The sequence below is a fragment of the Bos indicus x Bos taurus genome, chromosome 7 (genome assembly GCF_003369695.1).
Source record: "Bos indicus x Bos taurus breed Angus x Brahman F1 hybrid chromosome 7, Bos_hybrid_MaternalHap_v2.0, whole genome shotgun sequence".
Taxonomy (NCBI): Eukaryota; Metazoa; Chordata; class Mammalia; order Artiodactyla; family Bovidae; genus Bos; species Bos indicus x Bos taurus.
The window spans coordinates 71848299-71874652 of record NC_040082.1 but is presented as its reverse complement, the minus strand read 5'-3'; the positions used below and the strand labels follow the sequence as shown (position 1 = coordinate 71874652).

The window sequence follows — 26354 nt, the reverse complement described above, 5'->3', positions numbered from 1 at the left end:
GGGTAAGTCTCTCTTTTTTTTCTCTTCCCCTGTTTTCCTCATCTACAAAGTCAGAGAATTAAAATTAAAGTTGGTTTTCGCTCTTGACATTCCATAATTCTAGGAGATATCTTTAGTCGAGATTAGAAGTTCTTAGACATGTACATTATCAGCCATCAGGTAACACCTGTTGTCCTATCCTAGGCACCACCAAGCTGTTTGATAAACCAAGGAAGCGAAAACGACAGAGGCATGCTACAGCCAAGTTGCATTGTAAAAAAGTGAAAAATGACATCTCATCAAAAGAAACTCCAAACTCTGAGGTATTACTCAGTTCTTCATCTTTTGACCTTCCATAGTGAAGCTTCTTTTCACAGTAGAGTCCATACCCCTCTTTCCCTTGAGTTTACCTGAAAATAGTATTCTATTGTTAGTAGTGATAAGGAATACTGGAGAAAAGGAGAACCTGATTCTAGTAGAAGTAAGTCAAAACACATATGGTACCTGTGGGCATGACCTTTTTAAAAGATCACACCTCATGCTCTAAATGTCAGATGAAATACATAATTTGTTTCATCATGAAGTAAAATTGTTCTAAAACCAGAGAGCACCAATACCAAGAAAATACATGATCCAAATGAACTTGGATATTGCCCTTTAAACGTTGAGACTGCTACAATTAAGGGAAAAACTCATTTGCTTATATATTGAAACTGCCAACTACTTAATTTAGAGTAATGTTTGTAAATGGTGACTTTTAGGAAACAGAAGTTTAAAGCCATTTCCTTACAGAGCATCACTGAAGTCATTGATGCTATCCCTCACTTTCCAATTCAGGTTAAGAGAGAATTAGAACAAGTCAGGTCAGCATCACACATGGTGCAGAGCATTTCTTTCCAGGACAATATGAATAGAATGCCCAAGGGGGGCATTATTTAGGAAATACTGATCTTGGAAGGACAAATAAGTAATCAAATAAACTTAAGAATGTTTTCTCTCCCTTAGTGAAACCTTAAAATGGAACAGCTCAAAAAGTTCCAGTGGAACAGCCTCAGAGCAGTTAGTGGCAGGGCATGAGGCGCCCACTACCCGCCCAATCACAGCAGGGTTAGAACTAACATTGCATGCAGTCCGCCCGCGTGATTGGCTGAACATCTGTAAGTGCTTAATGGATAGACAAATAGCAGCCCAGAGGGAGGGGGTCAGATGGCGGAGACATCAATAATACAGATGTGGGATGTTATTTTTTTCTCTGCAAGGGAGAACTGATGACACACAGGACAGCTGCAAGCCCCAAGGAGACTGTTGAGGAGGGTGTAGAAAACGACCATGGAATGCCTGCATCTAAAAAGCTGCAGGGGGAACGAGGAGGTGGAGCCGCACTCAAGGAGAATGTCTGTCAGGTAGAGAATGTTTGCCAACTTGCATTTTGATTGCATGCTTATCTTTTAAGAGAAATCGTTGTCTCCCATCTCTTGATGACTTAGTCATGGTTAGAATAAAAATTTTCTGCGATGATTCCAGTGGAATTACTTATCTTCTTTAAGGCTTTAACTCTGCTCTCTCCCCACAAAAAGAGAAGTAAAATAGTGTTGTCCCTGGGTAGATAACATAAAGTTAGATCTGAGGTGGCAGAGACTCTGTGGTTGCTCAGCCAGAGGTAATTTTGCTGCACTCATGGTGTAAGAATCTTTGGGTTTCTAGGGAATTTTTCAAGGAGAATTGTCACTTTGAGATCTTCTTGGTCTGTTTTGTTTTGTTTGCGTAAGGAGTTATTACTACTTTAGCGAACCTACAGTTTGTATTTCTGTTTAATAAGCATACAGTGTTTTTGTTATATGTTAAGTGTTTTTACATTCACTTTTTGAATACTGCATCATTTAGGTATCATAACAATCTCATAAGATTTTGTTATCATCATTTTTGTTGTTCAGTTGCCACGCCATCTCCGACTATTTCCAACCCCATCAACTGTAGCATACAGACTGCGGTATCCTTCACTGTCTCCCAGAGTTTGCTCAAATTCATGTCCATTGAGTCAGTGATGCCATCCAACCATCTCTTCCTCTGCTGCCCTCTTCTCTTTTTGCCTTCAGTCTTTCCCAGCATCAGGGTCTTTTCCAGTGAGTCAGCTCTTCACATCAAATGGTCAAAGTATTGGAGCTTCAGCATCAGTACTTCCAGTGAATATTCAGGATAGATTTTTTGTAGGATTGAGTCCTTGCAGTCCAAGGGACTCTCAAGAGTCTTCTCTGGCACCATAATTCAAAAGCATCAATTCTTTAGCGCTCAGCCTTCTTTATGGTCCAGCTCTCACATCCGTACATGACTACTGGAAAGACCATAGCTTTGACTATATGGACCTTTGTTGGCAAAGTGATGTCTTTGCTTTTTAATACACTGTATAAGGAAATTGAGGCACTGGGTGTTAAATAGCTTGCTTGTAGTCACTTTGTGAAGCTAGGATTCAAACCCATATTGCCTGGATTTGAGCCTTAACTGCTATGTTGTCTTGCTTTTCTGTGAAATGTGATGCTATAATGTCAAATGCCTTTATCTTACTTGGGAATAGAGTCAATTAAATGGATGCTTTGGTAATATATTCTCTTTTCACAGTCTTAATTTACCCTTGTAAATGCATTAAAACTTGCATATAGAAAGTTGAAAATATTAGTGTCTTTTTTCCTAATTGAAACTTCTAAAAAATAAAACTACTCCAGGTATAAAATATTATTATTATGGCCAATATAATTTCAACTCAGTTTGTCTCTTGTTGATTATATTCAGTCCTGCTCGTGGTGTTAGTCCTCAGAGACTTAAGCCCACCAAAATTGTCATATAATATAAGGTATCATGACCCTGTGGTCCTGGTTTGTTTGGATCAGTCTTTGTTTCAGTCTGTTGTGCTTGTATAACTTATTTATTGACAGCACCTTCTTTCATGTTCTGGTGTCCCAATTGGAAAGATGAATTACATGGTCATCCCAATTAAAGGATTAGTCTGTAATATATGGTTAATTTGAAAAATCTATTCTTCAGTACATAGTATACTTGAAGTTTTCCTGTTTGAGTGATGAAGGTGGATTTGTATGAATAGTAGATGATGGGAGGGCCAAACGTGATACTGGCTCAGGATCTTTTGCGGTTCCCCTTTTAATTCCTGGCTGTCTCTAGCCCTTTATTCCCAAAGCTTTTCTCCTTGCTTGCTTATTTAAACTTTGATGTTAGGTGGCCAAGACCTGTTCTGTTTCTTTCGGTTCTTGAAAATGTTAGACTTGCCTAGCCATCTTTCCCTTTTTCTTGTCTTACAAAATAAGTATAAGACTTTTTTCATGTTTAGCATTTTTCTGCTGATATTACTATAGGGAAACAAGTGGAAAATCACTATGGGGGAAAATATTTAAAGGTGTAACAAATATTGGGAATTTCCAGAATTTTAATAACTCTTTAAATGTTTTCAAAGCAACAAAGTCAGATTTTTATTTCCTAAGATTCTATCATCATTCACACCCTGTTTTAGATGAGATTAATTTAGAAAGGTGATCTCTCTCATACAGGTTCTTGATGTATCTCAAGGGTTGTTCAGATGTCAACCAGAGCCCTTCTGGACTGTTGTGACCCCAACCCAACTGGGCAGTATTTCTTGCTTGAATGATTGCAGTAGCCTCTTTGATTATCTCTGCTTCCCCCCTTCAATTAATTTTTCATGTAGTCATAGGGACCTGTGCTTAGATAAATACCTAACTTCAACCTTCCCTTGGTATAGCTCTCATTATAATGACACACCTTTGTAACTATAATAAAATCTGAAACTCTGTGCAATAATCTATAAGACCACACAGCCAGGCTCTTGTTTGTCTTTTTCTCATTTCTACCACTTCTAACTTTTGTTTGCTTTTGTCCAATGATGTTGACTTTGTGATTCATAAGCATGCAATGGTTTTTCTTATCTGTGGGCTTTCTGTACTTTCTGTCATTTTGGTCTCTTCATATCACATGGCTGACTTATTCAGAGGCCAGTCTAAGAGGCCAATCCTAACCACTTAGTCCAAATTTGCTATTTGAATTCTACCCAGATACTTATTTTCTGATATTTTTGTTTATTCATTTACTTGTATCTTCGTATCCTTAGAATGTAAGGATGATGGGAGCCAGGACCTTGTTGTTCCTGGCATAAAGGAGGTAATTAAATACTAGCTGAATGAATGGTGGTATTTTTTGTTTCTGCCAGAGCTGCTTCTTAATTTTTGCTTTAATGAAGACTTTCTGCTTGGGATTTTTAAAACCTTTCTCTATAGACAGATCTGTTTTCTTTTTCCTAACAGAACTGTGAGAAACTGGGTGAGCTGCTATTATGTGAGGCTCAGTGCTGTGGGGCTTTCCACTTGGAGTGCCTTGGATTAACTGAAATGCCCAGAGGAAAGTTTATCTGCAATGAATGTCGCACAGGTAAAGTAGATAGGTCTTCTTCCAGGGAAGTTTTGAGCTTTAAGTTTTTTAGGAAAAAATTGTTTATTAGAGACACTTTTTTTGTGGTAATACTTAACTAATTCCTACAGACACAGAGATAGGTGCTCTGTGGTCTTTGCCCTCCAGAGAACTCAAAGTGAATAATGAATGTGTAGCATCACATAATGCAAACAGTGTTGTGAACATTAAAGTGCTGTGTGATGAAGATGCATAGTGCCAGGGAAGAAGGTGTCTGAGTTTGGCTTAAAGAGAGAAATAGAAATTGGTCTGTGGAGGAGAAGGATGGAAGGTCCAGTAAATAACATGTAAACTATTTGGGGAATAGATAACATAGTTCAGTATGTTTGGAGTTCTAGGGAGGAGGTGAGGCATAGGGAGTGATGAGGAGGACTTCTGGGTTACTGATATTTTATGTTTCTTGATCTGACTGGTAAGAAATGTATTCACTTCATGATTATTTGTGAACTTAAACAATTTTATTAATGTATAATTAACAAAGTGCACAAATTGTTTAACAAAAAAATGAGAAAGCTGTTTTGTGAGAGTTACAAGATATATATATCGGGTCAGTAAGTAGGAGTGGTCAGATGAGACCCCACAGCTGTGCTAAAGAGATGGCTCTTTTTTCAGCATTATGAGATGTTACAGTATGAAAATAGGGCTGATAATAAAGATCTTATAAGTCATTAAAACTGTAGGTGTGCATGATGTCATGCAAATAGAAAGCATCTGTAGTATGAGAAGAGGGCTAATAACAGTACCTGGAGATATCCACTTAAATGTGGCTACTGAGGAACTAGTCAAAAAAGAATATCCGTAGAGAGGCAGACATGTCAGATAGACCAAGGAGGTTCTGGAGTGAAAAGGAGATCTGTTTTTGGAAGCAAGAGAGAGTGCCTTACTGAACCAGACTGAAAGATGAATGGGTAGCAGTGTACACTGTGTATTACAGAAACTTAACTTCATTGAGAAAAGGAGCTGAAGGTAGGATGTTTTAGGGTCAGGAGGAAGAACATCTTTAGTAGAATGAAGGTTGAGAATTATGTAGGGAAATAAATTTCCATAATAGGAGGGGAAATTATTGATGGAGTACAGTCACAGAGACAGGAGAGGATAGTCTTGAAGAGATGAAAAGATTAAAGAGGAATGTACAGTGTAATTATGAGGAAGACAGACATTTTCCTTGACATGGTGAGAGTGGTGGGGAAGGTTTTGTAACTTTGTAACTTGAAGGAAAGAGTATAGGTTTAGACTAGCCCTTGTGGAAAATAAGAGACAGAATTAACTGGTGTCTGTAAGTAGATGGCTATGTCAGATTGAGTTGTTTCATCTTTCTGCCACCACTTTCAGCAGTATAGGAACAAAAGTTGGAAGACAAGATAGTTGTGGGGTAATTTTGCCTTCTGCATAGTTGGGCTTTTGATCATTTTGTGCCATATGGTGCCATCTAGCCCTGTAAATGAAATTTAGAAACAAATTTTAGGTATGTGCATATCTCTGTTATCCTTATCTTGTTAGAAAGATCTTTTTTTTTTTTCTAATTTTGTTTTAACTTTCATTTTATATTGGAGTGTAGTTGACTAACAATGTTGTATTAGTTTCAGGTGTACAGCACAGTGATTCACTTGTATCTATTTTTTTAAAATTCTTTTCCCATTTAGGTTACAAGTATTGAGCAGAGCTCCCTATACTATACAGTAGGTCCTTGTTGGTTATGTATTTCAGATATTGTACTCTATACATGTCTATCTCAAACTTTCTAATTATCCCTACCCCACTGGTAACCATAAGTTTTTTTCTCTTAAGTCTATGAGTCTGTTGTGTAAATAAATTCACTTGTATTTTTTTCAAGATTCTGTGTATAAACACTATCATACTGTATTTGTTTGTCTCTATCTGACTTAGTTTACTCAGTGTGACAGTCTCTGGGTCCATCCATGTTGCTGCAAATGGCAGTGTTTCATTCTTTTTTAATGGTTGAGTAATATTCCATTTTATAGAGGTACCACATCTTCTTTATCTGTTTGTCTATAGATATTTAGGTTGATTCCGTATCTCGACTTGTAAACAGTGCTGCAGTGAACACTGGGGTTCATGTGTCCTTTTGAACCTTGTTTTTCTCTGGATAATGCCCAGGAATGGGATTTCAGGATCATATGCTAGCTAAAAATCATCTTTATTGAAGTTCAATTTGCCTACTATAAAATGTGCTTCTTTTAAATACATGTTTTGATAGGTTTGATAAAATGTATACACCCATGCGACCATGACCACAGTGAAGATTTAGAACATTGCCATGATGCCAGAAACTTTCCTTGTGATCAGATCCAGTCAGTCTTTTTGCACCTCACCCCTTCACCCCCATCATCCATTTCAGGTTAACAGTGATCTGCTTTCTGTTCATAGCACATTAGATTTACGTTTTTTTAGAGTTTGTGTCCAGCTCACCATAATGAGACTCATGTGTGTTGATGTATGTATCAGTAATTCATTCTTTCTTAAAATAGTGTTATTGAGGTTTAATTGGTGTATAGTAAACTACACAAAGTGTATATTTTGATAAGTTTTTCTTGTGTGTGTGTGTACACACCTTTGAAACCATCCCTCTGTTGTAGTTATCTTGAGAGTCAACAACACTGTTGTTGGTATTGAGAATTCATTCCTTTTTATTGCCAGTGGTGTTCCATTGTTTGGATATAGCAGTTTGTTTATCCACTCATCTATTGATGTACCTTTGGATAGATCTCAGGTCAGGCTATTTTAAACAAAGAACTGTGTATCCTTTGAATGCATGCATTTTGTTGTATATTTATCTAAGAGCAGAATGGTGGTTTATATGGTCAGCTTTACTTTTTAAGAAACATTCAGTCCTTGTACCATTTTGCTTCACATCAGCAATGTGTGAGAGTTTTAATTCTGCCGTATCTTCGTCAACACTTGGTAGTGTCAGTCTTTTTAATTTAGCCATTTGACAGATGAGTAGTGGTATTTCACTGTGGTTTTAATGTGCATTTCATGATGGATGATATTGCACATCTTTTTATGTGCTTAGTTTTCTGTCTTGAGGAAGAAAGAATGCTCAAAGCTTTTTTAAAATTGGGTTTGGTTTTTTCTTTAATGTTGAGGTTAGTTTATGAAATTTTTGTTTTAATTGATTAAATCTTTTTTCTTTTTTTGGTTAAGAAATCTTGCTAAACACAGTGTTGAAAAGATTTTGTTCTGAAAAGTTTTATAATTTTAGGTTTCACATTTAGGTCTATAGTCTATGTTGAATTAAGTTTTTTATGTATTATGTGAGGTAAGAGAGATGTTTTATTTATTTATTTATTATTGGCTGCGCTGGATCTTCGTTGCTGCATGTAGGCTTTCTCTGGTTGCTGTGAGTGGGCATCTGGGTGTGGTGCATGGGCTTCTCCTTGCCATGATTCCTCTTACTGTAGAGCTCGGACTCTCGGGCTTGTGGGCTTCAGCAGTTGCAGCTCTCTGGCTCTAGAGCACGGGCTTAGTTGGTCTGCATTATGTGGAATCTTACAGACTAGGGATCGAATCCATGTCTCTTGCATTGGCAGGCACATTCTTAACCACTGGACCATAGGGAAATCCAAGGTTATTATTTTTGAATGAAGAAAATTTTACCCTAGTTTAAGTAAAGGTGAATAGAGTAAGCATAAAGGAGTCATTTCTTACTTGGCTCACCCTGTTTTCCTGTAGTAGGATGAACACACCATAACTTAGGTTACTCCACTTCAGTATTGGCTGCCAGTTATTCAACATCAGGCAAGTAGATAGCTTCTTTTCAAATACTTATTTAAGATTTTTTTCATAAAATCATTATTATTTGGGTGATATCACTATTTATAAAGATTTTAAGTGGGTAATTTTAATATGTTCCTATTTCCAGCAAGTGCCAAAAGCAGGCTTCATGTTCAAGTCTGTCTTGCCTCTCAAACCTGGGCTGTTTCCCTTATATTATGCTGCTTCTCAGAGAGAGGTAGATTTTTTTTTTCTGTCTTAAATTTTTTATTACAGAATTCCTCAGACATACACAGAAGTAGAGAGAAAACTATAAAAGATAAAGGTATAAAAGATTGAATGTACTCATCACTTAGCTTCAGTAATTACAACATTTGGCCTCATTTTACTCAAAATATATGTAACTAGCATATTTTTTTTTAAACTTAAATAATATCCAGTATAAACAGTAACTCCTGTGTGTCTTCAGCTACTCAATCCCACTTTCAGATTTTCCCACTTTGTCTTTGAATATATTGTTATATAGTGTTTTGAATCGAGATCCAAATAAGGTCCCTGTATTGTATTTTTTGATAAAAAAAAAAATTCATCTCTTGAATTTCTCTTAGTCTACAACAGTATCATTCCCCTCACCTGATTTTTTTTTCCACAAGAGAAGTATATGTTTTATTTAGTCCAGTATATTAAAAAATATAATTAACACATTATTGACTGGGGAATTTTTGCAGAAGGTAATGCCCATGGTGTTACATTGTCTTCAGTCAATAATGTGTTAATATGGAAATGACTGAAATTTTTTCCATTCTTTTTTGCTTGCCAGGTCTTCAAGCTCCAGTGTGTATTGACACTGACTACACATCTCAGTTTGGACTAGTCCCATTTTAAGTGCTTAGTATGCACCTGTGCTTTCCCTGTTGCACCTGTGCTAAACCATACCTTACCTGTCACCCCTACATGACGAACCTTATAGCTGGACCCAAATACCTGCACATATTTCAGGGGCCCTTCACCCATTTTTAGTATTCTTTATTTCTTGGAACAGCACCTTTGTCTGCTAAGTTTTCCATATTCTAAATTTGGTTGATATATCCTTAATGTATCTTTTTAATTTGTTCATCTATCCTCCATATTTCCCAGAAACGTGTAGTTAGATCTGGAGGCTGGGTTAGGTCAGGTCAGCTTTCTTTTGGCAAGAGTACTTTGTGGGGGATGTATACTTCCTGTTACATCACTTCAGCAAGTGTGTATTAAAATTTCTACTTAATAATAACACTAAGATTGTTCAGTGGGTTCACGTTGTCATCCTGACCAGTCTTATAACGTTCTTTACTGTGATATTATGATTTTAAATAAATACATATTTGGTCTTTGTCCAGTTTCTGGTACAGAGGTCCTAAAACACTTGAAATTTCCTAAGTGATGAGAGCTATAAAGATGTTTGTCCCTTTTTTTTTTTAATGTTAATGAGATGACTTTTGGATCTTCCTAAAGGATGGGAGCTGATTGCCAGGAGAACCAATCGTATGATTAAAGGGATCCATATCCCCCTGACTTTTTTGGAGGGGAGAGTGCTAGAGGTTGGATTAGTCCTCAGTTGCCTGTGATCTAATCAATCATGCCTAAGTAATGTGGCCTCCATTGAACCTCAAAAGCATGGGGTTTGGAGAGCTTCTGGGTTGGTGAACACATAGAGATTAGGGGAATGTGACATGCCTAGAGAGAGCCTGGAAGCTCTGAGCCCTTTCCCCATACCTTGTTCTGTGTATTTCTTTTATCTAGCTGTTCCTGAATTATATTCTTTTTTAGTAAACTGATGATCTAGTAAGTAAAATGATTCTCTGAGTTCTATGAGCCACCTGAGCAAGGTAATCGAACCCAGCATTTGATTTATAGCCAGTTGGTCAGAAGTGCAGATGACAACCTTGTCTTAAAACTGGTGTCTGAAAGAGTGGATGTGGAGGACAGTCTTATAGGACTGAGCCCTTATTTAACCTGAGGAATCTGATACTACCTCCAAGTTGATAGTGTCAGAATTGAGTTGAACTGCAGGATACCAGCTGGTGTCCGAGAGTTGCTTTGTGGTGTGGGCAACCTTCCATCCCCACCCCATGCTGGAATTTCATGCGTAATTGTGTACTCACTAACTCTCCACCTAATGGGTTAGCATTGAGTGAATCCTCATGTTTTATATTAATTTGTTTTCTTTCTGTTTCCTAGGAATACATACCTGTTTTGTATGCAAGCAGAGTGGGGAAGATGTGAAAAGGTGCCTTCTGCCCTTATGTGGAAAGTTTTACCATGAAGAGTGCGTCCAGAAGTACCCACCCACCGTGATGCAGAACAAGGGCTTCCGGTGTTCCCTCCACATATGTACTACCTGCCATGCTGCCAATCCAGCCAGTGTTTCTGCGTCTAAAGGTATGTGTTTCTTGTGTGGGCCAATCTAATTACAGAACCTCAGCTTCGTTGGCAGTGGATGTTTCCAGATGGAATCTATTATCTATCTTCATGGCGTCTAGCTTTTGTTAGCGTACCAGCATCTACCGTGAGAGGTCAGAGAATAATAGACAAGTCTAGCAGCCACCACATTTTTACATGTGCTTTTTGGAGCCCTGGCATTACGTAGTAGCTTTAAAATATTTATATATTTATGGCTGTGCTGGGTCTTCGTTGGCTTTGCACAGATATCTCTAGTTGTGACAAGCAGGGTCTGCTCTTCATTTCAGTGCACAGGCTTTTCATTGCAGTGGCTTCTCTTGTTGCAGAGCCCAGGCTCTAGGTGCATGGATGTCAGTAGTTGTGGCACATAGGCTCAGCGGTTGCAGCTCGTATCCTCCAGAGTGCAGCCTCAGTAGTTGTGGAACGTGGGCTTAGTTGTTCCCTGACATTTAGAATCTTCCCAGAACTAGGGATCAAATCTTTCCCTTACATTGGCAGGTGAATTTTTATCCACTGTGCCACCAGGGAAGCCCAGTAAATATTTGGAACTCAAGTGACATTTAGTTTGCAAAGGTGTTCTGCTGGATATCTTACATGTTTTGACTGCACCATGCAGCTTGTGGGATCTTAGTTTCCCAACCAGGGATTGAACGTGTGCCCTGGGTACTGAACGTGCAGTGTCCTAACCACTGGACTGGTAGGGAGTTCCCTCTGCTGGATGTCCTCCTCCATTAGAATAAAATGTATTCTTCTCCTGTGGGCCCTGTATCTGTGGCTACCAGATGTGATATCATTCGGACATGATATAGGGCAGAATTTATTTTGTGCTGATTGGTTTTATTTTTGAAAATGGAAATTCCTATCCTGAAAATTTTTTAGTCTGTCATACTTAGGCTGAGAGCTGAGCTTTCCAAACTATATGTGGGCACAGGTAAACTCAAGTGTCTAAATTCTTTCTGCTTAGTAATAGTGGGTCTCTTACTGATTTCACTGAAAGTCAAATATAGTGTCTCTACTATTAAATCCTTATTTGCCCAAAGAGCCTCCCTTCTCCCTATGGGGACTGAGCAGGAAAAATGCAGCAGTGTTGGCTTTTCTTTTAAGCAGACTGGCAGTACCTTCTGTAGATGATTTCCTGGCCCTGTAGATACCATAACGTTCTTGACCAAAATTGCAATTTAACCATCAGCTACTTTCCCCTTCTCATTTGCTATTGCAGATTGCATTCAGGTGACTTGGTAATGGTTTTTAGTTGGTAAAGTACGTTAGAAGATATATCTCAAGTGGGTTTGAGGTAGAGAGGTTCATTCATCTAAAAGAATCACAGAGTAAAAGTCAACAAAAGCAACCATTAATGTTTCTACTATCTGGTCTTTTAGTCTGATCATATACACACGTACCACCACTGTTTAGTCTGCAGCTGATTCCATTTTCCAAAGAGTCAGGACAGCGGTTTGAGTACGGCTTATCCTTGCTGAAGCAGGCTTGCTTACTGTTGTGGTGTCTTTGACTCCTTAAGGCTGTTTGTTGTATGGTTTCCATCTCAGCTTTTTCATAGAGAATTGAGTGTTTAAGATCTCTTGACCTAGTAGTGCTTCCATTTGTTTGTGTCATTTTCCCAGTGCTAGCAAATAGACTTGAATAACATTGCTTTTATACTTACACTCACATTGTCTTTATACTTAATCTCTTTTTCTTTTGTCCCTCCCTGGTTTTTCTGCTTCTTGTATTTTTAGGTCGACTGATGCGCTGTGTCCGCTGCCCAGTGGCATACCATGCCAATGACTTTTGCCTGGCTGCTGGGTCAAAGATCCTTGCATCCAATAGCATCATCTGCCCTAATCACTTTACCCCTAGGCGTGGCTGCCGAAATCATGAGCATGTTAATGTTAGCTGGTGTTTTGTGTGCTCTGAAGGTAAGACTTAACTTGTTGCTGTATGGATAGTGTAAAGAGAGATTAATTTAGCAGTGTTAAATTGCAACAAATATATAGTTTTCTTCCATTGCCACTAGAAACTATATTGGGAAATGATGTCCTGAATTACTGATAACAGTATAGTGGTTTTGTTCCCTAATAGGGAGAAGTTTTTTTTTTGTTATTTTGAATAATGATTTAATTTTAACAAAATGATAAACAGTTGAAACAATTAAAAAGATTAAGAGAAAAACAAAGTCATTCTTGGAAAATTTGAGATTGTTGTCAAATGAATAAATTTAGGGGATATAATGTACAATATTGTGACTATAGTTTTTGTGTGTGTGTGTGTGACTATAGTTAATGATACTATATTTTTGAAAGTTGCTGGGAAATCAGATCTTAAATTCACACAGACACACTGATTAAAATTGTAACTGTTTGAGGTGTTTTTCATTTTTGGCTGTGCTGGGTCTTTGTTGCTGCATGCTGCGCTCTCTTGTGGTGCAGTGGCTTCTCTTGTTGTGGAGCACAGGCTCAACAGTTGCAGCGTGCAGACTCTAGAGCACACAGGCTTCAGTAGTTGTGGCACATGGGGCTTAGTTGGCCCGCGACATGTGGAATCTTCCTGAACCAGGGATCACACCTGCATCCCTGGCGCTGGCAAGTGGATTCTTAACCCCACACCACCAGGGAAGTCCGTGAGGTATTGAATGTGTTACCTCATATTATTGTGGTAATCTTTTCACAGTATATATACATATCAAGTACATATATGTTGTTCATTTTAAATGTACACAATATTATATGTTAATTATATCTCAGTAAAGGTGGAGGCGAGTAAAAAATAAATTGGAAGTAAATAAGAAATTTTAAAAACCCTGAATAGCCCCAAGTCCTATATCAGAAAAAAACATTGCTTAATATTAGGTCATAACACTCCAGACAGAGGTGCATATAAGTAAGTAGAAGGGGCAGAAGTTTGGATAGAAATAGCTCTAGAAGATGGTGTTACGTGATTGTGTGTGGTTTTTTAAAATCAATTTTATATTTAAAAGGGAATAAATAAGGGGAAAGTAAAAGAATTTATGAACTTCTGTTAAATATTTCCTCACTATAACATATATTAGTTTCTATAAAGTTTTCTATGAAGGAAGAATAAGTTATATGCCTTTATCTGTATCTCCCCTACATCCCCTACTTAAAACATACTTAACTTCTAATTTAGAGCAGAATCAATATTTTCCTTCTTAAACACAGCCTGATTTTTGCTAGTTACATTAAGTGGAATATTTAGTACTCCACCAGTCTGTTTACTGTGGTGCTTATAGTTCTGAATTCCTTATTTCAATTTTTCTCTTAGTTGGCCAGACTTCTGAGAAGCACCCAGGAGGCCTGCGTTTCTCTGCTTGAGACTGTTCAACTTTTACCTCTGTTCTAGAAGCATACATTGGGCTACTATAAGATTGTTGGCCACTTGTTCTTTTTCTAAAACTTTTAAGGATATTACTCTACTAATTTTTAGTGTTGAGGGTGGTACCAACATCCTTTTATCTAGTTTTTTTATTTCCTTCTCAAATTGACTAAAATTTGTTGGTTAGTAATTTGAGGGAAACAATTTTCTTGACTTTTCTATTTCTTAAGATCTACTTACTGGTGATACAATTGCATGAAAATTTGACTGGTTGCAAACATTCTGAGGGATTAATTTTTAAGAGTCAGCATTTGTATTTGAATTAGCATCCCTTTTGAAAAATTTGTATATACTAAAGAGTGCTAAAGCCAAAAAAAGTTTTATGACTGCTTTATGTAATGGAAAATGGTCAATCAGGACTTTGTTGTTGTTGCTCTTAAGATTTATGTAACATGACTAGGGTTTGCATCAATACATCCTTAAGTTATGGTGCTAATATAGAATAAATAGAGTATTAAATGCAATCATTCGGGTAGAAATGGAATTTTTATGTAGTTATGGATATTTTACTGCACAAAGGATTGTGCTGGATTTGGTTTTAGACATGTTAGCTTTGTGATTGTCTTGTCTCTTAGAATGAAAAGGTAGACATCTGTCTGAGAGGCTGAAATGCAGGCTCCAAAACTTTTCCATGTTTCATGAAAATGGGGAGATAAAACAGCTTTAGCACTAGACTGTTTTTAATTACATAAGTAGTATGAGATGGTTTCAAAAGTAGTGTGGTTTCTGTGTGATGGCAGTCTTAAGTTGTGGCATAGTAATGAGTACCCAAGAAAACATAGTAGCTGTAGCAGTGGCTCTGAAAATGTGAGCCATGAATCCTTGGGAAGTGGAGAGGACCCAGAGACACGTTCAGAAGCCTTCATGACATCATAGCTCTTTTCATAATAATTCCTAGATGTTACTTGCCTTTTTTACTTTGTTGACATTTGCACTGGTGGTATATAGCCAATAGTAAAACTACCAACACCTTAACACAAATCCAGGTGGTGGTTCTAAACTGTACAAGTAAAAGCAGTAACTGTGTTCTGTGTCACTTACCCACTTGCAGTAAAAACATGGAAGTTTCACGTAACAGTATCCTTGATTTTATTTATTTAGTTTTTAAAAATATTTATTTCCTTATTTGGCTGCACTGGGTCTTAGTTGCAGTATGCGGGCTCTTTAGTTCTGCATGCAGGATCTAGTTCACTGAACAGGGATCGAACCCAGGCCCCTTGCATTGGGACCACAGAGGCTTAACCATTGGACCACCAGGGAAGTCCCACAATGTCTTTGATTTTAAAAAGTAAGTTCAGTTCAGTTCAATTCAGTTCAGTCGCTCAGTCTTGTCCGACTCTTTGCGACCCCATGAATTGCAGCACACCAGGCCTCCCTGTCCATCACCAACTCCCGGAGTTCACTCAAACTCACGTCCATCGAATCAGTGATGCAAAAAGTAAGTAAAGTTTATTAAATATCAACTCTCACATAGATGTGGTTTTAGGTATACATAAAGCAGTTCTGTTGCATACTGATCATGATCTAAAGTTAAGCATTCATGTAATTGAGTTGCAATCTGAACTACCTGCCTTGTTTGTGGAACACCATTTTTAGTCTTAAAAATTACTGAAAAACCATGGCTCTTCATTCTTGGATATTTGTCAGATATTTTCTTGGAATGGATAAAAATGAGCATGTCAATTCAAGGGAAAACAACTGACAAAGTGTTGCCAATGATAAAATTTGAGTTCTTTGGTGGAAATTAGAATTTTGGAAAACCTATACCTACTGACTCTGAGCTTAATGACTTCCTAGTATTTACTGATGAGATCACGGTGACACTAATAAATGTGACATTTTAGTAGTATGTAATGAAACAGGTCAGAATATGGAAGGTCTGGGACTTCCCTGGTGGTCTGTTGGTCCCATGCTCTCAGTGCAGGGGCCGCAAATTCAATCCCTCTTCAGGGAACAAGGTCCCACATGCCATAACTGAGAGTTCACATGTCACAGTGAAGATTGATGATCCAGTGTGCCACAACTAAGACCTTGTGCAGCCAAATAAATAGAAATAAGTATTAAAAATATTTGGAAGATCTGCCAGACTCAGTTAACTAATATTTTCCATAGGAACAATGCATGATGTTAAAAAACCAGGCATATGTAAAGGATCCATTCAAAGTGCAAGACAGATCAATGAATTTTAATGTAATAGTACTGAAAGTTTATTGTTATAGTTTCAGAGTTGACACCAACTAAGGTTTACCCTGTGAGGTTTTAGTGTATAGTATCAAAGAAGGAGAATTACAGTACCCTTTCTCTAACTGTTCATTTGTGAGAGACCAGATTTTCTTCACCAGATCACATTTTGCAAGAAATTCAAGTAAAAAAATATTTGCAAAAAAGTATGATGGCCATTGATCAAAATCGTAGGTCTGCAAATAATAAATGCTGAAGAGAATGTGGAGAAAAGGGAACTCTTTTACACTATTGGTAGAAATGTAAATTGGTGTATGGAGAACAGCATAGAATGTTTACTCAGTCGTGTCCGACTCTTTGTTACCCCATGGACTGTAACCCACCAGGCTCCTCTGTCCATGGACTTTTCCAGGCAAGAATACTGGAATGGGTTGCCATTTCTTTTTCCAGGGGATCTTCCTGACCCAGTGATCAAACCCGGGTCTCCTAGCATTGCAGGCAGAGTCTTTATCTTCTGAAGCACGTTCCTTATGAAACGAAAAATAGAGTTAATCATATGATCCAGCAGTCCCACTCCTGGGCATGTGTCCAAAAAAAGATGAAAACTCTAATTTGAAAAGATACATGCATCCCAATATTCATAGCAGCACTATTCACAATCACCAAGTTATCCATTAAAGTGTTACTTAATGTTAACATAATAGGTTCATTGTTACTTTTTAATGAATTAATACTATTTTTAGCCCATATCAACAAAAGTTCGCTGGGAATCTCCTTATTTTTCAAGATTATAACATGTTCCTGGAAGATTTTTCTACCAAGGCCATGTAATTGGCAAACTGTTTTATTAAAAGGCCTGAGTATCTAAGATTATCCTGCTGTTACAAGACAAGGAAAGAGTAGTCTTAAGTCATTTTTTTTTTGTCCATGTGTAGGAGAAAACTGAAGGTGGTTATCAGTGTTAGGGTAATAATATGGTAAATCATAAATTAGAAAGTAATCTATTACTAGGATTCAAGAATCTATTTACACTTTATTTTCTTTTACCTTATTGCACCAAATACCATCTTTTCATCTTTTGGTTTCTTAAGATGGTTCATGTGATTTTCCTTCTTTTCTTCCTCTCTTTTTCCTATGTGTTTCCTTTACTCCCACCAGACAGATCCTCCTGCTTGTCTCCCATTCATCACCCAGAGTAATCCTGTCAGTTTCTTTTCATATCCTCCCTTAGCTCATCCCATTACGTCCTTCCCAGCAAAACTGTTGTGCTTCCCACCCTTGGCCTTTCATCACTGGTTATTCTTCAATCCAGACTTTTTTTCCCATGCCTTCTTTGAAGCCCTAATTCAAATGCCTTATTGTATATATTTTGTAGTTGTCATGAATATCAGGTGAATAAAAGGTGGATTTTTTTTTCTGTTTTACAAAGGCCATGTAATTAGCATGTTATTAAATTTTGACTCAGCAGATACATAAGCATAGAGAGGAATTTTCTAGAGGGTATTCCATTATTGGGGTGGTTAAACTCATGTGACTCTATGTCTTGTGCTGACTGTTTATACCATCTATAAAATGCACTACTACTGCTACTGCTAAGTCACTTCAGTCGTGTCCGACTCTGTGCAACTGCATAGACGGCAGCCCACCAGGCTCCCCCGTCCCTGGGATTCTCCAGGCAAGAACACTGGAGTGGATTGCCATTTCCTTCTCCAGTGCATGAAAGTGAAAAGTGAAAGTGAAGTCGCTCAGTCATATCTGACTCTTAGCAGCCCCATGAACTGCAGCCCACCAGGCTCCTCCGTCCATGGGATTTTCCAGGCAAGAGTACTGGAGTGGGGTGCCATTGCCCTCTCCATAAAATGTACAAGGATAGCCAAATATGACTTTTGAGAGCATAGAGTACAGACTATATGTGTTAAATAAACAAGTTCTGGAAACTTGTTTTGTAGCAACAGAACCTCTTATGAAATGAAGCCTTATTCTGAATCTGAACTCCAGTGTACAAAACAGGAGATTTTCTCTAGTTGAAGCCAGAGTTGGGTCTTAAAAGCACATTTCTGGACGCAACAAAACAAATGCCCCAAAACTTGTTTTATTGAGAAAAGGAAAGGCCCAGTAGAAATCATTTGAGGATGGTGTCACAAAAGTAAGTTTTTCATAGATTTTTATGTGGGAAAAGAAGCACAGTTAAACCAGGAAGATGCACATGTATACCTTGCTTATGGCTTTGTCCTTCATTATCTCTTCAGGATGAAACTTGGAATTACATGTTTGAGTCTATCGTGTTTGAACATGCTAGTTTCTGGCATGAGATAAATAAGGCATTTATCATATTACGTATACGTGAAATCTCTTTACCTGAAATTCTTTATCTGTAACCATGATGTTTCACATTCAGATATGTAAACTGAGTCATTTTGAGTAAAAATCTTTTAAGAAGTGAAAATTCATTCTCGTTGCAATGTATGTAATTAATCTGGTATCTGAAAACTTAGCAGGAAAGGGGAGATCTCATGTCTAACTGAAGTTCAGGCAAAAAATCACAGTAGTACATGTGATTTCTGTCACCAGTAAAAATCAGATATTATTATAGATATCTTGAAACCTTGTGTCCAGTCATTACTACTGCTAGATCTTATTTGTGTGTTACAGAGGACTGTATATAATTCTAATGTCTTGTTCTAACATTCTGTTCATTTTATTCTATGTTCTTGTATTAATTTTATGCATTTATAAAGTTTATTCTGCAAAGGGCCCTTAAGGTGTTAGGAGAGAACCCAACAAAAAATGATTAAAAAGTAATTTAAAAAAAAGAGAAAGAACTGACCTTATAGAGACTACTAATGTGCCAGGCACTGTGGGGCAATTAATTTTCTTATTTAGTTCTCAGATAGGTATGATTATTTAGTGTTCATTGCAGAAAATACTTTACCATTGAAGAAGTTAAAGTTCAGCAAGGAAAGTGAATTCCCCAGACTGATATGTCTTAGAGTTCAAATCTGATATCACTTAAAGCTTGTGCTCTTTATACTCTGGTCATTGTGTATCATTGATATTTATTTATAATGTGTTGTCTTTTAATGAAGAGGAAGAAGTTGGAGGGGAGGCGGGTTGTGTACATACATGACTTTTAGGGATTTACTTCTGCCCTCATTGCCCTAACCTAATTTTGCCAGTAAGATCTCATGATTTGCTGTGACTCTTAACAGATCCCCAGGGGTATGGTTCAAGTACATTGGAGAGGGAATACTCTTATGTAAAAGTCTTTGTAAATAACTAATTAAATTACCAAGCCCTGGGCTGCAGGATAATTGGTTAGGAACTGAGCAAAACCTATTTCAGCTGGGTCCTTGTATGCAGCTTTGTGATTCTGAGTGCCAGATTTTTTGATTCCCACAGGAGGCAGCCTTCTGTGTTGTGATTCTTGCCCTGCTGCTTTTCATCGTGAATGCCTGAACATTGATATCCCTGAAGGAAACTGGTATTGCAATGACTGTAAGGCAGGCAAAAAGCCACATTACAGAGAAATTGTCTGGGTAAAAGTTGGAAGATACAGGTGAGTAAGCATGAAGGAGACTGACAGTTCTTTCACCAGCCTGTGTTTCTTGTGTTTAACTTTTTAAATAAATGGCCTAATTAAAGAAGGTTTACCCACTCCCCCATTAACTTTCCATCATAAAAGAAAAAAACTATATACTAAACTATATATCATCTGTAGAAGCTTTATTAATGAAAACAAACCCATAATATCACAAACAATGAAGATGCATCGCTAACATTTTGGCATATTTACTTTCAGACACACCAATACATGCACCTTCAAGATAACTGACCTATTGTTATTTGTACCCAGTTGTATGTGTTGCTTTTTCTTTTTAAAATTACTTGTATTGCATATTGTTGATGTTTGGTCACTAAGTCATGTCCAGCTCTTTGTGACCCCATGAACTGCAGTACGCCTGGCTTCCCTGTCCTTCCCTATCTCCTAGTTTGCTCAGACTCATGTCCATCGAGTTGGTGATGCCATCCAACCATCTCATCCTCTGTCATCCCCTTCTCCTCCTACCTTCAATCTTTCCCAGCATCATGGTCTTTTCAAGTGAATTGGCTCTTTGCATCAAGTGGCCAAAATTTTGAAGCTTCAGTATCAATCAGTCCTTCAGTGAATATTCAGAGTTGATTTCCTTTAGGGTTGACTGGTTTGATCTCCTTGCAGTCCATAGGACTCTCGAGAGTCTTCTCCAGCACCACAGTTTGAAAGCATTAATTCTTCAGTGCTCAGCCTTCTAATGGTTCAACTCTTATATCTGTACATGACTACTGAAAAAACCATAGCTTTGACTATATGGACTTGCTGGCAAAGTGATGTCTCTGCTTTTTAATAGCTATCTAGATTTGTCATAGCTTTTCTTCCAAGGAACAAGTGTTTCTTAATTTTGTGGCTGCAGTCTTTTGGAGCCCAAGAAAATTTGTCACAGTTTCCACTTTTTCCCCATCTGTTTGCCATGAAGTGATGGGACCGGATGCTATGATCTTTTTTGAATGTTGAGTTTTAAGCCAGCTTTTTCAGTCTCCTCTTTCACCCACATTAAGAGGCTCTTTAGTTCCTCTTCGTTTTCTGCCATTAAGGTGCTATCATCTGCATATCTGAGGTTGTTGATTTTTCTCCCAGCTCTCTTGATTCCAGCTTGTGAGTCATCCAGCCCGGAATTTCACATGATGTTGAGTGCACAAAAAATATAATAACATGCATGATTTTAAAGAAATACTTGTGTGTGTACCTCCCAGTTTAAAAAAATAGCACCTTTGAGGTTCCCTCTCTGCCCCTATCTGAGTCTTCTCTCCCCATCCCTAGAAGTAACTGCAGTACTGCATTTTGTGTTTTTTCTTTGCCTGACTGTATACATTTACCATATGTGTGTTTGATTCTATATGTTTTAGTCCTTTATATAAAGGAATTGTTGCTGTATTTTCTTGCAGCATGTTTTTTTATTTCTTCTTTTGCTCCTTAGATATTATGGTTAGTGCAGTGCTCGGTTCATTTGTATTTCACTCTTCCAGAGTGTTCCTTTATGTTTACATGCAGTGTGGTGTATTTATTTATTTATGTATTCTCATGTTTGAACTATAAACATTTTGTCTGTGTTTCTTGGTATATATGCACGGGAGTTTATTTACCGCATTCTCACAGTAGAATAGCATTGTCTTCCTAAAGGTTGTTGTTGTAATTTATATGCTTGCTTTGCCAAGCTGATGGGGGTGGGGTATTATTTGGGGAGTTCCATTTTTGTATACTTCTAGTAATTTTTCAAAGTTGCCCTCTTTAAAGGCCAATTTATATTTTGTTGTATAGTGTCCCACAGCAACTTCCATCATTCCCTTAATGTTGAATATTTAAATTGTTTACAGATTTTCATTTTTTCAGATTCCTCAGTGAACACTATAGTCGTAAAGTTTTGTCCATGTCTCTAATTACTTCCTATTATACATTCCTTGACGTAGAACAGCAATCTGAGGGCATATGTTTGGGTCTGTGAGCATGTGCGTGAGGGCGGCCTCTCCAGGCTTTTGGCACATACTGCTTGTTTCTTCTCTAGTTATATTGTAAGGATGCCCTGGGTCAGACATTAATGTAGGTTAGGGAGACATTGCTATTGTTTATTCCTCTCTCCAAAGTAGGATTCTTTTTAGTGCCTTGCAGCCTTCTAGAGGTTTTCTTCCTTGTTTTTACATTTTCCAGGTGGTGGCCAGCTGAGATCTGCCATCCTCGAGCTGTACCTTCCAATATTGACAAGATGAGACATGATGTAGGCGAGTTCCCTGTGCTCTTCTTTGGGTCTAATGACTATCTGTGGACTCACCAGGCCCGAGTCTTTCCTTACATGGAGGGGGATGTGAGCAGCAAGGATAAGATGGGCAAAGGAGTCGACGGGACATACAAAAAAGGTAACTTTATCTTTTTTGTTTCTTAGGCCAATGTAGATCTCTGTTGCCTGAGTATCTGCTCTCTGTTTGCATTAAATGTTTTAGAATTTATATACAGTCTATTAGCAGCTGTGTTCTACCCTCTGGAGCAGTATGTGGCTGCAGCTATAGAATTTTGCAGACAAGTTGACCCATATAAATCAGTATTTTTGAAGCTAACCTTTACTTAACTAGAATTTCCTTAAGGGGTGTTTCTTATCAATCCTGTTTTATCAGCATCCCATCAAGTAAGTACTGGAGTTTTGGAACTGTTTTATAGAATAAATACTTCAGTTTGCTTGGCAAGGACCAGAATCTCTAGCAGAGCTACATTTGTTCCAAGGAGAGTTGTTTTTTTTGTTGTTGTTGTTAAGAAGAAATGAAATTCAACCAAAATTTTAGAACAATGTAAGATAGTGAAAGCACATACATTTTCTAAATCAAGAGTTTTTTTTTAAGCTGGCCTAGCAGTGAAGGGGAAGAGGCTTTTTTGAGGCCAGGAGGGTCTGACATCGATATCTCTCCCTATGTAATGAGTAAGAGTTGCTTTGAGAATTCAGTGAGATAATATAAAAATCAGCCTGCAACACATATAGTTGGTATCCCATCGATGATAATTAGCTTCTTCCTTTAGCTGTCCTTTAAAAGGCAATACAGGTATCTCTTATTATTTGAATATGTTTGGACAGTGATGTGTAATATTTTGTCTACATAATGAGGTGAAGAGATTCCAAGCAGGTAGAACTTCTTAGATGGGGAATGAAGATGATGTACATAAGGAACAAGTTTGACAGAAGTTTTGTTTGCCTCCTGTTATTTCAAGGGTCCTCATTTACCTGTTGGAATGTGCTTTCTGTGCAGATATGGGCTGTCAGTACTAATACTACAGGAGTTTCGGTCTTGAGCCTTAGACTCTCAGGTGGTCAAGGACCAAGTGACCAACATCTTTGCCTGTGTAGAGCTGGCCACCATCAAGGCTAGGGCTGAAGTTGGAGTGTAGGAAATATTGCAAATCTGAGCCTGCTGAAGCTCTGTGATTCTGCTCTCTATGCCTTGAACTTCGGCTGGCTGGATGCCTCTGCCTTTAAGGAACACAAGGTTTTGTGGGAGGACACAGTCAAATGGTCGTTCTTTGAGAGTGTTGTGGCAGAAATGTGCATGCTATGCTGTGGGAGCCAACCAAGAGCATGCAAAACAGTGCTGAGGATGACAGTATGGAAGTCGTGGATGACTTCTTTCTTAAGTGATGCTTTCAAGATAATTACCATTTTTTGTTTGCCAGTCCCTATTCAAAGTTTGTTTTCCCACTTTAAATCTTTGAGGCAACCCTATAAGTTAGATGCTATTATCTTTATCTTCTAATGAGGAAACTGAGGCACATAAAAGTTAAATTGGGAAAATTCTCTGGTGATTAGGACAATGTGTTTTCACTGCTGAGGGGCCAGGTTCAGTATCTGGTCAGGGAACCAAGATCCTACGAGCTACATGGCATGGCCAAAAGGAAGTTTAATTTGTTGCCCAAAGTCCTTGTGCCAGTAAGTGATATGGGAAGATTTCATACTCTAGCAGTTGGACCTCAGAATCCACACTCTTAACCACTACACTGACTATGAAAAAGTTACATTAAAATGTAACAAGAAGACAGCGTATGTAAAAGTGCACCTTGAGTCTAACATGATGAGTTAGTGATCTCTAAGTATTTGGTAGAGTTTAAGCGTAGGGTTGGGCGAGTACCACTGTTTACTGATAAGGTAGTTTAGTTACATGGTCAGAACAGATTTTTATAAGTCTCAGTCTGAGTAGAATTTCAGGACCATGGAAAGTGAGAGGCTATATAGCCAGAAATGTCGATGAGATAGCTGTTTTAGTAGTTTGAAGCAGAGATGATGTGACTGTCACAGGGACTAGTCCGTGGGGCGGAGAGGATGATGGGTATTTAGCTTTTTCAGATTATTTAGACAGTAAGTAGATCAGCTAGGTAGCACATGCCAAATAATAGGATAAAGGAAGGAGGAAACAACTGCAGGCAACATAAACTGCTGGATGGTAATGAGGAAATGGAGAAAGAAGGGGTGAATCAGAGGGAAGATATTCTTTATTGTTTTGACAGATCATGGCGAGAGCAACAGAAGAAACTGGGAAATTTTGGAATTCTTTTCAGAGTTTTTAACCTGAATCAAGAGTGATTAATTAAAATTTTAAGTGGAGAAGAATGAGATTCTTAGGGTTTTTGTTGGACTTTTCAGATACTCCAGTCTTTTAAACATATGAAAGTACAGGACTGGAATGAAGATGAGCTGTGAAGATCTGTCTTTGTGTTAGGGTTGGTGTGTGTGTGTGTGTGTTAGTCACTCAGTTGTGTCTGACTCATTGTGGCCCCATGGACTGCAGCCTGTCAGGCTCCTCTGTCTATGGCATTCTCCAGCCAAGAATCCTGGAATGGGTTGCCATGCCCTCCTCCAGGGGATCTTTACTACTCAGGGATCAAACCCAAGTCTCTTCTGTCTCCTGCATTGCCAGGCGGGTTCTTTACCACTGATGCCACCTAGGAAGCTGTATTGGGATAACCACTGATACTTACAGAATGAGTTTTAGAAGAAGAGTAGGCTAGGTGTTCCAGAGAATAGATAGGAAGAAAAAGAAAACTTCAAGTTTCATTTCTTCCAAAGGAACACACTATATTTTCTGGACACCTATGAGGCACGTAATTTGTGGAAGCAGAAAATTGGGGTCTGAGGAAAAGAATTGGGGTTCTAGGCAGTGACATTGCTGAGTGGATGCAGACTGGTTGTTGTTAGGAGATATTATATGTGAGCTTTTTCAGATTATTTAACTATGTTTTTGTTTTGTTTTAAATTTTCCTTTGAAACTGGTAGTCCATATAGGGCCATTGAGTAATGTGTTATGTTTTATTTTAATGCCATATATGAATACCCTGGGGACTGTGACTTACTTGAAAATAGAAATTGTATGTATGTCTTAGATTTTTGTCTAAAACATGAATTTTCTCCAACTTATAATGGAGAAAAGGCAAAATCACTCTACCCAGAGAGAAAGTGACTGTGTTGTGTTTTCTTAGCTCTTCAGGAAGCTGCAGCAAGGTTTGAGGAGTTGAAGGCCCAAAAAGAGCTAAGACAGCTGCAGGAAGATCGAAAGAATGACAAGAAGCCACCACCTTACAAACATATAAAGGTGAGAACAGACTTCAGGAGCGACCATGTGATAGGTTGCCCCCTTCCCACTCTGTTCATGGTGAGAACTGGAAGCACAAACACAGTTGCTTTTAGGTAGAGGCATGAGCTTAAAGGAATACAAGAACAAAGTGCCAGAGGACCATTTTTAGGACATTGTTTGTATTGATATTTTATAAAATCAACTGTCTGATGATACTGTTTTATTGTTGCTTTGGAAAGTCTTCATAAAGTGAATGGAATAGATTCTGTTCACAGTCAACATCTTGCGGTTTGAATGGCAGGCACCAAAGAGCCATGATAAAAAATGATAAACGGCCCTGAGATAGTGCGAATAATACACATGATAATTTCTTCTGGTAGTAGCTGATACTAAAGATATTTTAGGTGACTAGTCTGACTAGAATTCCCAAAGTCACAAGAATTCATGTTAAGTGTACTTAGGTATGCTAGTCTACTTGGTAAAAGAGTCATTGTCATTTATCATCTGGGTCTGGTAGACCTTGTGTATTTGTAATTGTTCAGTCATTTTTATGAAGAATTTACAGAGGTAAAAATAAAGGAATAGTGAGGAACAAACGTATTAGAAATCTTAGTGAAGTATTTGAAGTGAAGTGAAGTCGCTCAGTCGTGTCCGACTCTTTGCGACCCCATGGACTGTAGCCTACCAGGTTCCTCTGTCCATGGGATGTTCCAGGCAAGAATACTGGAGTGGGGTGCCATTTCCTTCTCCAAGGGATCTTCCCGACCCAGGGATCGAACCCGGGTCTCCTGCATTGTAGGCAGACGCTTTACCATCTGAGCTACCAGGGAAGCCCAGTGAAGAATTTAATTTACTAAGTACTAAAACATCTTTTGAAAACCTTTTAATCAAGTTAGTTTTGGTGCTCAAATATCAGACCACATGAAAGAATACTGTAAGCTCTATTAACAAAATGAAATTGCCCAAGTTCTTATTGTGAAATGTTTGTCATTCCTGGATAAGAC

The 26354-nt window shown here is 38.1% G+C and overlaps 1 protein-coding gene across 8 annotated transcripts in view; it reads left to right on the top strand.

Moving 5' to 3' along the window:
• The window catches only part of NSD1 (nuclear receptor binding SET domain protein 1), a 153453-nt gene that overhangs the window by 104785 nt on the left and 22314 nt on the right, over positions 1–26354 (top strand). For all 8 annotated transcript variants that reach the window (XM_027546876.1, XM_027546874.1, XM_027546878.1 and 5 more), the window contains 8 exons: positions 184–302; positions 1239–1382; positions 4305–4428; positions 10420–10620; positions 12378–12557; positions 19612–19768; positions 21953–22158; positions 25256–25368. In XM_027546876.1, the coding sequence (XP_027402677.1) occupies positions 184–302; positions 1239–1382; positions 4305–4428; positions 10420–10620; positions 12378–12557; positions 19612–19768; positions 21953–22158; positions 25256–25368 (1244 nt within the window). The remainder of the gene's footprint in view (positions 1–183; positions 303–1238; positions 1383–4304; positions 4429–10419; positions 10621–12377; positions 12558–19611; positions 19769–21952; positions 22159–25255; positions 25369–26354) is intronic.